The following is a 13,890-nucleotide window of genomic DNA, read 5'->3' on the forward strand; positions in this document are numbered from 1 at the left end:
CCGAGATAAAAAAAATATTAATTTAATTACGACATTTTTATTTTTAAAAAAGGCTTTAGGAGAAACGGCGTTGCTTCTAAATGAATTCATGCAGGAGGCCTGATGACACGCAAGGCTGTGTGCTCCATCTAGGTATTCTATGTCTATGTTGTCGTGTTTTGACGGCGTTCCCCCCAAAAAAAGGACATGGTGTCTGATTCGCTGCCATGCAGCCAATTACAGGGCAGCAGACGGGCTTCTGTGTGCAGCCTAGAGGGCGTCTGCGCATGTGCTACAGCTTGCAGAATTACAGTACATTTCAAGCACAAACTCCACAACTCTTACGCGTGTGTTCTTTGTTCATTGACTCCAGTGCATTCTGCCAAACCTCCGGGTCGTTTGGCTCCCATGAAAGTGTCACGGCGCAGCCCGGTCACGTGACCACGTCTCTTCCTTCTCAGAGCTTCCTTGTATGCAACAAGGAAGTAGAACAGCAGCAGAGTCAGAACGCCATTATGAAGGAATCGGCAGTGATGTGACATCACTGGCGATTCCTTTGAGCATGTGACGGATTTAACTCGTCTCTCCGCTGTTGAGAAAACCTCCAGCTCAGCTGCTTTTTATAACATTGTGCAGTGCGGGTCCGCTGATTAAAAAAGGTCACCCACCCGCGTTGCGTTGCGTTCCGCCTGTACCCGTTTAATTTATAAAGGTATATTTTGTCCCACCCGTCAAACTCGGGTACCCACAGCGTATCCGACCCGTTGCAGGGAGAAGAGTCTGGGACGTGTGGAGCGTTGTCCAGGGTGTTTCAGAGAAGGGAGAAGAGTCTGGGACGTGTGGAGCGTTGTCCAGGGTGTTTTAGAGAAGGGAGAAGAGTCTGGGACGTGTGGAGCGTTGTCCAGGGTGTTTCAGAGAAGGGAGAAGAGTCTGGGACGTGTGGAGTGTTGTCCAGGGTGTTTCAGAGAAGGGAGAAGAGTCTGGGACGTGTGGAGCGTTGTCCAGGGTGTTTTAGAGAAGGGAGAAGAGTCTGGGACGTGTGGAGCGTTGTCCAGGGTGTTGTAGAGCAGGGAGAAGAGTCTGGGACGTGTGGAGCGTTGTCCAGGGTGTTTTAGAGAAGGGAGAAGAGTCTGGGACGTGTGGAGCGTTGTCCAGGGTGTTTCAGAGAAGGGAGAAGAGTCTGGGACGTGTGGAGCGTTGTCCAGGGTGTTTTAGAGAAGGGAGAAGAGTCTGGGACGTGTGGAGCGTTGTCCAGGGTGTTTTAGAGAAGGGAGAAGAGTCTGGGACGTGTGGAGCGTTGTCCAGGGTGTTTTAGAGAAGGGAGAAGAGTCTGGGACGTGTGGAGCGTTGTCCAGGGTGTTTTAGAGAAGGGAGAAGAGTCTGGGACGTGTGGAGCGTTGTCCAGGGTGTTTTAGAGAAGTGTGTAGGGGTTATGGTTAAGGGTTTAGGGGTTATGGTTAAGGGTTTAGGGGTTATGGTTAAGGGTTTAGGGGTTATGGTTAAGGGTTTAGGACTTACATTTTGTAGTAGAAGACCTTGCTCTCCCCCGTGTCGGCAGCAGGTATGAGGTGTTTGTCCAGAACATCCAGGATGTCACAACAGATCGACTTCAGCTCATTTTCAACCTGATGAAAAACACATTAAGTTATAACATTGCATTAGTCATTATACCTTCTATTAATGATAAAAAACAACACATAACCCATGGGTTAGGGTTAGTGACCCTAACCCATGACACCAACATAAATATTATATAAACATGACACGAACATAAAGATTTCATTTATATTTCATTTCATTGACCTCAGCTCATTTTCAACCTGACCAATGAAACGCCATATCTCTGTATGGTTCTGAACTAGGGCTGACCCAAAAAAATTGATTAAATCCGACGTTCAATCGATACGGAAAGGGAATCGATTTTGAAATACAACATTGAATAGTCATATAAAAAAAAGCGGACACTTTTGGTACGCGAGACGGCCCATTTGGTCCGCGAGCCATGCTGGCACCTCGCAGCACCACGCAACGCCTCCTCTTCCCCCCGTGTTAACATAGGAAGTCAACTGAACAAGTGCAGCTGCAGCTGCAGTCCCAGGAGAAATAAATCCAAAGTGTGGTTGCATTTTAAAATACCCTATTTGAATAAAGGTTGTAGGCTACACGAGAGTGAAAATGACCGCTGGGAAAATCCCTAATTGAGTGTAGGCAAGCGCACCACAGCTCAGTGGACATTAAATATAGGCTACCATGTGTGACAAGTCATAAAAACATTACTTACACCCAAATGAAAATATAAACTTCACAGATTATAGATCACTTGGAATTATAACAATCTGTTGAGTATTGCCTGAAAAATGCCACCAGTGAAATCCCAACTTTTATCGATGCGTCATTACGCTGAGAACCTTGTGGAGCCTGGCAGTGTTTTACCTATACTTGGATTCACATGGAAAATTCAAAGATCTGCAATCTCATGCGCTGTGTGTGGACGCTTGGAGCTTGTAGATACACGGAATGACAATAAGCATTTCACAGAATAGCTATACAACTTTGAATTAAAACAATCGTTGTGCATAGGCTGAGTATAATGGCATGAATGAAACTAGGCCTATAGATTTATTTTGGCGATGCGGAGAACTGATTTTGCCGTTGCCAGAGATATCTTTTTTTTTTCTTGTCTGAAAACTGACCTGTTCCATCACTGTGAACTCCCATGCAGCAGAGCAGCTCCTACAGACCCAGACCAAATCTCTACTGAAAACACACCTTTTCTCTTTGGCATTTAATTGCACCCGATCGTATTATTGTAATTATGTAACTACCCTTGTGATGCTCCACTTGTTTCAGCCTGTAGGCCTACAGCACTTTGGTCAGCTTCTATTGTTTTAAATGTGCTATATAAATAAAGTTTGATTTAGGCCTATATTAGAGCAGGTGCTGTCAAATCAATTAGCAAGCGGAGCTGCTCTCATGCACTCTGCACTGTCTGCAGCACAATGACTGCAGATCTCTTCTTAAAGTTGAGTTACTATGGTTTACTTTCAACCATAAACCATAATATGATTGACAAACCTTGGATTATAATTCTTCATCGACCAACAGCGCATGCAGCATGACTATGAGGTAATTTAACTAAGTGGGATTTCTCCATCGGCATCGCATCGCTTTTTCCCATGCCTGTATACGCACACTCACAGTCACATTAACTTTATGATCAATCAAATCAACCGTGGTTGATTTTATTTCTGAAAAAAGTGTCAGGCTTGAAAAGTTCATTCATGTTACCGTTCGTTTACAATTGACAGAGGAGTTTGGATTATATATATTTTTATTTGATGGAGAGGTAATGCCTGTTTCAGGTAAAATAAAAGACCAATCCAATATGCGCTCCTCTGTCTTCTGCAGCTATATCGCCGTTTTATTTTAAGCCTAATTCATTGTGCGTCAGCGTCACTGCTCGTCTCGCGCCCCCAGACCATCAGCAGTTCACCTCGTTAACTTACACCCCTTATCCAGACCATCAGTTCACCTTGTTAACTTACACCCCTTATCCAGACCATCAGTTCACCTTGTTAACTCAATGTCTGCCAAGGACTGAATTGACTGATTTTTTAGCAACTCCAGCAGCGCCAACGACGCCTTTATCGTCTTTTTCAAACGGGTTTAACATTGAAAAAAAAAAAAAAAAAAAAAAATGTATAGAGACTGGCGCTTAGGGACTTTTTGGCACTTCTTAAAAGCGATGGATGAGTTAACTTACACCCGTTATCCAGACCATCAGTTCACCTTGTTACAACCCTTAGAGTCAATGCATGCTTCATTTTATAGAAGCAGCTTTTGCTACTACTTTCAGAAGTTATGTTATATTATATTGTATAATATATGTGGTATTATATTGCTAGTCTGGCCAATCAATACATTCTCATATTGAAATTACTGTAGGGCTTTTATGAGATCAGCGCAGAGAGAGAGATTATTATCAAAATATTAAACTAATAAAATACACATATCTGGAACATTGGACCAATCAAACCAAAACTCAAAACAAACTTAATTGTTATCTGGCCCTAAAACATGAATATAAACTGGCTGAGTATCTGTATACGGTCAAAGATAAAAAAAACAGCGACAGATCTTGACCAAATACAGAGAAAGGACGACACAAGAAGTCCTACCTCCCTCCAGAACAGAGAGTCTGTGGTCACTGTACCTCAGTTGAGGTGGAGACTGAGACACACTTCCTATTAAAATGCAATAAATATGATAATATAAGAACCACATATTTTAATACATTTGAGTTGTTGATCCCAAAGTTTAAAGAGTTGCATGACAGTGACAAACAACTCATTCTGTTGGGAGAGGGACCTGCAGCACATCTGGCTGCACAGTCTGTGACTGCATGTCACAAAATCAGGGACACTTAGAAGAAATATACACAATGTGACTATTATCCTGACACGAACCATCTCGACACACCACGGACACATTTAATACTGTACATTTTGACCGGTATTGTGAAAAGTAATGTTCTATTTGCTTGTTTTCTGTCATATTTTTTATTTATTTTATTTTGTTTGGTTCTTTTGTTGAACTTCATGCTTTGGCAATACTGTAGCTATTACATTCATGCCAATAAAGCTAATTGAATTGAATTGAGAGAGAGAGAGAGAGAGAGAGAGAGAGCGAGAGCGAGAGCGAGCGAGAGAGAGAGCACGGTGGTGCTGACAGAGAGAGAGAGAGAGAGAGCACGGTGGTGCTGAAAGAGAGAGAGCGAGAGCGAGAGCGAGAGCGAGAGAGAGAGAGAGAGAGAGAGCGAGCGAGCGAGATAATAAAATAGAAGTTATAATATCTGCCGCGGATCGATGGAATAGTCTCACATAATACGTGACGTATTCAATGTGCAACTTCCAGTCTATCATTGCCGAAAAGGCAGAGCTACAAGCTCGCAACGCGATGCAACCAGGTGCAATGTGAGCTTGTAGATTGGCTATTTTTGGTGCGTGACACCGTCGTACGATGACGTATCGTATACATTACGATTTTAAAGAGACGGTACACAATGAATGAGTTTCCTCTGTCCGTTAGGGCGCGTTCGTGAAATGCGCTCCGGGAATGTGGTCAGTTTGTTGAGCGTGGTGGGCGGTGACGTCACAGAGTGCGTTCAGTGTGCCTAATTTACGAACGACCACAGCTGTGACACATCCGGTGCGCCGCGCACTGAATAAACGACCGACAGGAGAGCACACCAGAACGCGCCCTTAGAAAGGTACTGTATAAGGCCCTAGTAAAATGTAGTGCAGGTTGTAGGTTGGTTAAAATAAAGAGAAGATTATTAAAATAGATTATTCTATTTTAATAATCTTTTTTTTTTTTATATCAATCATCTAATGTGATCCTGGGCTCTACACACCCTCCGCCAACCTGGGGAGAGCAACGGACTTGAACTCATGCTTCCTTCATGCCTGAGTGTCCAAGTTGCTCCTTTACAACCTGACAGGGGGGAGTTTCCCTGGTTGGACGTAGCGCGTGGAAGGAACACGTTATTCCAACCAGTTCCTTTCCCCTCCATCAGGCTCCCCGGCTGGCCAGGGGGAGGCAGTTTAGAGACCAGGATTACTGCATGTTTGTGTGAGGGTACCTATATTATATTTATATTTATATTCTGTGTGTGTGTGTGTGGGGGGGGGGGGGGGGGGGGGGGGGGTTGGTGAAAAAAATGCTGCTGCATGAGAAACAACCCTACTGTGACTGTCAAATGCACCAAGCGGGTGTCAAACGTGTCTGCAGTGTTTGGGTGATTAACTGAAATGGATTATTATTTTGAGTCCTGCTTAGTAGAAGTAAAAAACACTTTTGTAAAACTTTTGATAATAAAATACTTTGAAACATAAGTTAGTGTGATTAGTGAGTAACAAGTAAGAAGAAAACTAAAACAATCTTAACCCATGGTGCATGAATGCCCCACCACTACTGGGTCCATCATAGATCTACGATGAACCCACCCGACACAACAGTGGTGGTCCCCAGGCTGGTCCTAGTCAGAATGGTGGTCCCTGGGTCAAAACCAGTTGAAAACGGGTTAAGGCTTTTTACAAAAGTTGTGGGGCAGTGACGCTGACGCACAATGAATTTGGCTTAAAATATAACAGCGATATAGCTGCAGAAGATAGACAGGAGCGCATATTGGATTGGTCTTTTATTTAACAATTAAACAGCGCCTGAAACAGGCATTACCTCTCCATTAAATAAAAATATACATAATCCAAACTCCTCTGTCAATTGTAAACGAACGGTAACATGAATGAACTCTTCAAGACACTTGTCAGAAATAAAATCAACCACGGTTGATTTGATTGATCATAAAGTTAATATGACTGTGAGTGTGTGTATGGGAAAAAATATATAAACTTCACAGATTATAGATCACTTGGAATTATAACAATATGAGTATTGCCTGAATAATGCCACAAGTGAAATCCCATTTTCTATCGACATGCGATGCCGATGGAGAAATCCCACAGTTAAATTACCTCATAGTCATGCTGCATGCGCTGTTGGTCGATGAAGAATTATAATCCAAACTTTATTTATATAGCACATTTAAAACAATAAAAGCTGACCAAAGTGCTGTAGGCCTACAGGCTGAAACAAGTGGAGCATCACCATCGGCGCACAAAACAAAAGCATAATTAAAAGAAAAAACACAGGCAAATAGTATAGGCTACATAATTACAATAATACGATCAGGTGCAATTCAATGCCAAAGAGAAAAGGTGTTTTGGTCTGGGTCTGTAGGAGCTGCTCTGCTGCATGGGAGTTCACAGTGATGGAACAGGTCAGTCTTCAGACAAGAAAAAAAAAAGATATCTCTGGCAACGGCAAAATCAATTCTCTGCATCGCCAAAATAAATCTATAGGCCTAGTTTCATTCGTGCCATTATACTCAGCCAATATGCACAACGCAGCGCATGAGATTGCAGATCTTTGAATTTCCGGTGCGCGCACAAGTATAATGTACACCGCCAGGCTCCACAAGGTTCTCAGCGAAATGGCGCATCGATAAAAGTTGGGATTTTATAGTGGCATTATTCAGGCAATACTCAACAGATCGTTATAATTCCAAGTGATCTATAATCTGTGAAGTTTATATTTTCATTTGGGTGTAAGTAATGTTTTTATATGACTTATCAAACATGGTAGCCTATATTTAATGTCCACTGAGCTGTGGTGCGCTTGCCTATACACTCTCTCAATTAGGGATTTTCCCAGCGGTCATTTTCACTCTCGTGTAGCCTACAACCTTTATTCAAATAGGGTATTTTAAAATGCAACCACACTTTCGATTTATTTTTCCTGGCTCCTGGGACTGCAGCTGCACTTGTTCAGTTGACTTCCTTGTTGTTCACACGGGGAAAGAGGAGGCGTGGACCAAATGGGGCCGTCTCACGGACCAAAAGCGGCCGCTTTTTTTTAAATGACTATTCGATTCAAAATTTAAAAATCGATTCCCGTGCGTATCGATTGAACGTCGATTAATCGATTTTTTGGGGTCAGCCCTGCTGTATTCTCTGATCATCTTCAGATTGTCCTCTCCTCCCTGTGTGTGTGTGTGTGTGTGTGTGTGTGTGTGTGTGTGTGTGTGTGTGTGTGTGTGTGTGTGTGTGTGTGTGTGTGTGTGTGTGTGTGTGGTGTAGTAGTGCATGCTGGGTAGTGTAGTCCTACCGTCTGTCTGTATTCTCTGATCATCTTCAGCTTGTCCTCTCCTCCTTTGCTCTCCTCTCTCTGTTCGATGGAGCTGATGATCCTCCAGGAAGCTCTCCTCGCTCCGATCACGTTCTTGTAGGCCACGGAGAGAAGGTTCCTCTCCTCTACGGTCAGCTCCATGTCCATCCCTGCTACCTTCTTCATGGACTCGACCATCTCTGTTAGATAAATATAACATTATAGAAGGTTAGTCTCCTCTACGGTCAGCTCCATGACTCTACCATCTGTTAGATAAATATAACATTATAGAAGGTTAGTCTCCTCTACGGTCAGCTCCATGGCTCTACCATCTCTGTTAGATAAATATAACATTATAGAAGGTTAGTCTCCTCTACGGTCAGCTCCATGACTCTACCATCTCTGTTAGATAAATATAACATAATAGAAGGTTAGTCTCCTCTACGGTCAGCTCCATGACTCTACCATCTCTGTTAGATAAATATAACATTATAGAAGGTTAGTCTCCTCTACGGACAGCTCCATGACTCTACCATCTCTGTTAGATAAATATAACATTATAGAAGGTTAGTCTCCTCTACGGTCAGCTCCATGACTCTACCATCTCTGTTAGATAAATATAACATTAGAGAAGGTTAGTCTCCTCTACGGTCAGCTCCATGACTCTACCATCTCTGTTAGATAAATATAACATTAGAGAAGGTTAGTCTCCTCTACGGTCAGCTCCATGTCCATCCCTGCTACCTCCTTCATGGACCCTACCATCTCTGTTAAACATAAACATCGTTAGGAGAGAACATTCCTTTATTCTAAAGTTAACTACATGTCCATCCCTGCTGAACATTGCATACCGGGTGAAACAATAGCCTGGCCCAGCCAGCGTGCTTTCTGGTCTAGAGGGGCGGGTAGCCTGGCCCAGCCAGCGTGCTTTCTGGTCTAGAGGGGCGGGTAGCCTGGCCCAGCCAGCGTGCTTTCTGGTCTAGAGGGGCGGGTAGCCTGGCCCAGCCAGCGTGCTCCTACTCAACTAGCCCCGCCCCCTTTTCACTGTAGTTCACTCCTCTAGCCCCGCCCCTCTGCACTGTAGTTCACTCCTCTATCCCCGCCTCTCTGCACTGTAGTTCACTCCTCTAGCCCCGCCCCTCTGCACTGTAGTTCACTCCTCTATCCCCGCCTATCTGCACTGTAGTTCACTCCTCTAGCCCCGCCTCTCTGCACTGTAGTTCACTCCTCTAGCCCCGCCCCTCTGCACTGTAGTTCACTCCTCTATCCCCGCCTATCTGCACTGTAGTTCACTCCTCTAGCCCCGCCCCTCTGCACATTAGTTCACTCCCTGGGTACCGAGGCTACATCACAATAAAAGCATGGGTACCGAGGCTACATCACAATAAAAGCCTGTTACAAATCACCAGTAGGGATGCCAAATGACTCATATTTGGCCAATCGACGTGTCGAATGTTGAATGAAAGTGTTGAACGAATTCTTTCCTATTTTTTCTTCATTATTTTTATATATTTTTTGTTGCTGCGCAGCAGTTGAGGAGAACGCAACTATGCATTATTTTAAGCAAAAACAACTTCTGCAGCTGCATCCATATATGTTTTGAATTTGCATCAATGATCAAATCCCAATAAATAAAATAAAAACTGAGATGTGAAACTGGGTCTGGGAAGCTCAGAGCTGCAGCCATTGGCTCAGGATACGAGCACACGACCAACAGGACAGATCATTCAGTGTTGCTAAGATAGACCTTCTAGCCTCACAGCTAGAAGGTCCTGGGTTCGATTCCCGCTCGGGAAGCTGTGGGCGCTGGCGGCGTGTTTCCTCCTCCGCGTCATCAGTGCCCATACCCGAAGGCGGGGTTGGCGAAAGGGCCTTTCTGTGTGGAGTTTGCATTTTATCCCCGTGTCCCCTAGGGTAGGTACCTTCACATGTTCTCCCCGTGTCCCCTAGGGTAGGTACCCTCACATGTTCTCCCCGTGTCCCCTAGGGTAGGTACCCTCACATGTTCTCCCCGTCTCCCCTAGGGTACCCTCACAAAAAACATGCAGTAATCCTGGGTACAATTTCCCCCTGGCCAGCCGGGGTGCCTGATGGAGGGGAAAGGAACTGGTTGGAATAACGTGTTCCTTCCACGCGCTACGTCCAACCAGGGAAACTCCCCCCCCCCTGTCAGGTGTAAAGGAGCAACTTGGACACTTGGACTAGGTTGGTCTCCCCTTGTCCCCCATATATGGGGACTAGGTTGGTGGAGGGTGTGTAGAGCCCAGGATCACATTAGATGATTGACACAGGGGTGAAAAATGAGTTACAAAATCGTGGGATAAAACATATATTAAAAACATCCCTAATCACCCGTGCTGTGGGTTACAAATCCCCCGTGCTGCAGGGGGGTTACAAATCACCCTGTCGTTTATGATTGGTCAGAAATGAGGTGTCTGTATCGTTTACGACGGGTCACACACTCATTATTTGTTTCTGGCGAAAGTGATTTGGCAGCGCTGAGGTGTGCACTCAACAATGCAAGCGTATTCACGTGGGCGCAGTCCCGTGAAATTGTTGCGTGCTCGTTTCGTGCACACGCCACCCCCGCGCGACTCACCAGACCTGGATTCTGTTTACGCTACCCGTTTGAAAAGGACCTTTAGAGATAATCACTTGAACGCTGTCAAAGTAGCAGAACCTGGCAACCCTGCTGACACGCAGCTAAACGACCTGCTTATTTATAACAGAACCTGGCAACCCTGCTGACACCCAGCTAAACGACCTGCTTATTTATAAAAGAACCTGGAAACCCTGCTGCTGACACCCAGCTAAACTACCTGCTTATTTATAACAGAACCTGGCAACCCAGTCCTGAAATCCTAGTCTGTGATGAGATGCTAAAAACAGACTCAGTGCATGCAGACAGGCAGGCAGACAGGCAGGCAGGCAGGCAGGCAGGCAGGCAGGCAGGCAGGCAGGCAGGCAGGCAGACAGACAGCCAGGCAGGCAGACACAGACAGACAGACAGACAGACAGACAGACAGACAGACAGACAGACAGGCAGGCAGGCAGGCAGGCAGACAGACAGACAGACAGACAGACAGACAGACAGACAGACAGACAGACAGACAGACAGACAGGCAGGCAGGCAGTAACTACGGGTAACTACGGGTACAAATAGAACCAAATGGACCCTGGGGTACAAATGGAACCAAATAGACCCTGGGGTAAAAATTTAACCAAATGGACCCTGGCTGAACAAATGGAATCAAATGGACCCTAGGGTACAAATGGCACCAAATGGGGACCCTGGGGACGGACACTCAGTTATATATGAAATAAATAAATAAACATCACACTCCTGTGAAGTGAGGGGGGCCCTTATCGTCATACATTACATTCCGTGCTCAGCCAATCAAATCATCGCTATGGGGTACAGACAAACACACAAAGCTGGCCAATCAAATCATCACAAATGTGGTACACACAAACGCAAAGCAGGGCATAAGGGGGCGGGGCTAGATAGCGCCCCTTTAACAAATCTCCATATATGGGTATAAAAGGGACACAGACAGACGGGTGGAACGGGTACAACAGGTATTGCATAGCCGGGTGGGGCATGGACCTCCAACTTGCATCGTTACTGACTCTTATTATATTTAAACATTGCTCTAATTTTTCATTCCACCTGCCCCTGGCAGCTAAATAAAACACTAAGGTTTGCCCACCTGCCCCTGGCAGCTAAATAAAACACTAAGGGTTGCCCACCTGCCCCTGGCAGCTAAATAAAACACTAAGGTTTGCCCACCTGCCCCTGGCAGCTAAATAAAACACTAAGGTTTGCCCACCTGCCCCTGGCAGCTAAATAAAACACTAAGGGTTGCCCACCTGCCCCTGGCAGCTAAATAAAACACTAAGGGTTGCCCACCTGCCCCTGGCAGTTAAATAAAACACTAAGGTTTGCCCACCTGCCCCTGGCAGCTAAATAAAACACTAAGGTTTGCCCACTTGCCCCTGGCAGTTAAATAAAACACTAAGGTTTGCCCACTTGCCCCTGGCAGCTAAATAAAACACAAGTGGTTGCCCACCTGCCCCCTGGCAGCTAAATAAAACACTAAGGGTTGCCCACCTGCCCCTGGCAGCTAAAAAAAACACTAAGGTTTGCCCACCTGCCCCTGGCAGCTAAATAAAACACTAAGGGTTGCCCCTGCCAGCTAAATAAAACACTAATGGTTGCCCCACAGCTAACACACGTCAAGAAATCAACCAACAGGCTAACCACACACACACACACACACACACACACACACACACAGGTTAGCTAACAGTTAGCCTAACATGCTAGCTGTGAGTTGACAGCTCGCTCCATTGATCCGCCATTTTGTTCTGGCTAGCCGTTCTAGCTAGCTTAGCCCGTCTGTCAATCATGTGCTTTTCAACATAGTTTTAATGTTGGACTAAAGGTTATGAGGACTAGTTATGATAAATAGTTATAAACCTAAAGTTTATAATAAAAATAACTAGTTGTAAACCTGCTTAACGGGCTCAGTCTGATAGCCTAGCATGTCTGAAGCTAACGTTATGCTAGCTCTCTCTGCAGATCTACAAGCTCACAGCGCGTCTCGGTGGCAACGCGTTGTGAGTTTGTAGATCTGCTGTGTGTTTATTATAGAACACAAAGCCTGGTAAACTTAATATAGCCTCTAGGAGGGCCGCCCACCCCCGCCCCCACCGGGGGGTCCCCGGACCACCACTTAGAGAACACACTACATGGTAGCATGCTAACATGGTTCTAACGGTGTAGACAGTGAAACACCGGGTATCCATGCTAACATGATGCTAACAGTGTAGACATTGAAACACTGGGTCTGTATGCTAACATGATGCTAACGGTGTAGACAGTGAAACACCGGGTACCCATGCTAACATGATGCTAACGGTGTAGACAGTGAAACACCGGGTATCCATGCTAACATAATGCTAACATGCTGCTAACCGGAGCAGCAAGTCCAGAGCCGCGGCATTAGCATCATGCTAACCGCAGCAGCCAGCTCAGTCCAGCGGCTGTCAGCTGTGGGTCTCACCGTGATGCTAACATTATGCTAACATGCCAACGAACCGGACCAGCGGCTCTCGGCTCTCGGACTCACCGTCATATCGCTCCGCCTGCTCGGCCAGCTTGGCCTGGTACACCAAGTCCTCCCGGTCTGCTGCCATGGCGGCTCTGCTCTGTCTGTCAGCGGGCTGCGGTGAGGCTGCTGGCGGCGGTAGGGTGACAGGACGGCGGGCTGGGGATCGGAGGTCGGCTCGGTGGTCCGCGGTGCTTCTGGAGGGTTGGTTTACTGAGAGAGGAGGGACTGAACCAAGATGGCGGCCTGCAGGGTCACACACACTGCATCCCATAGCCCGGGAGGACGGGGCGATGCGAGTATTTTTTTAAATTAAAATGCATTTATTATTATTTTGTGAATTTCTGCTGTCTTTACCTTGAAAAGAATGTGTTAATTTTGTCAGGCAATCACTATTATTTTTGTTTAATTATTATTTATTATTATTAATAATAATACTATTATTAGTACTAGTAGTAGTATTAGTATTGTTATTATTATTATTATTATTATTATTATTATTATTATTATTATTATTATTATTATTATTATTATTATATGAACATGTTATTTTCTATTCATGATTAATAATTAGTTTATCTAAATAAATAAAGACTCATTTAATATTTAGGTATTATAGCAAAATAATATTAGTAATAATAGTAATAGTAATTTATAGTAATTTATGATTAACAAATTGCTCTGTCATTTTCCCTTTTTTCTGTGTTGCCGCGGCAACCGCTTTGTCTGCCAATTAACAAGCCTCGCCCGTCCCTCCGGGCCATGGGATCGATTATACCGTGTTCCGTACGGCGGTGTCGCGCGCCGAGAATAGCCGATCTACAGGGCTTGTAGATCGGCTATTCTCGGCGCGCGACACGGCCGTACGACGGAGCACAAATGGAGTATACTGTAGGCCACGCCCTCTCAATAAGAACACACCCATCATAGGACAAAGTGATTGTCACACTCGTGTGATGATGAATCATCAACTCCACAGTTCAAAGTTACACATTCAAATACATAGGTCTACAAAATGCATGAATCCATCTGGCATTTGTTTGTTTGTTCTTAAAACGTTACACGCTACAGAAAA

General features: G+C 45.0%; 1 protein-coding gene across 1 annotated transcript in view; it reads right to left on the reverse strand.

The window, feature by feature from the left end:
• Nucleotides 1–13,034, reverse strand: part of LOC308321416 (14-3-3 protein epsilon) — a 19,009-nt gene extending 5,975 nt beyond the window's left edge. The window contains exons 1-3 of the mRNA XM_080772289.1: nt 12,837–13,034; nt 7,705–7,904; nt 1,498–1,604 (exon numbers count right to left, since the gene is read on the reverse strand). Coding sequence (XP_080628415.1) covers nt 1,498–1,604; nt 7,705–7,904; nt 12,837–12,903 — 374 coding nt within the window. The 5' untranslated portion in view covers nt 12,904–13,034. The remainder of the gene's footprint in view (nt 1–1,497; nt 1,605–7,704; nt 7,905–12,836) is intronic.
• Nucleotides 13,035–13,890: the final 856 nt, after the last annotated feature.

Source organism: Protomyctophum bolini (genome assembly GCF_963924005.1).
Source record: "Protomyctophum bolini genome assembly, chromosome: 9".
In the NCBI taxonomy this organism is placed as follows: domain Eukaryota; kingdom Metazoa; phylum Chordata; class Actinopteri; order Myctophiformes; family Myctophidae; genus Protomyctophum; species Protomyctophum bolini.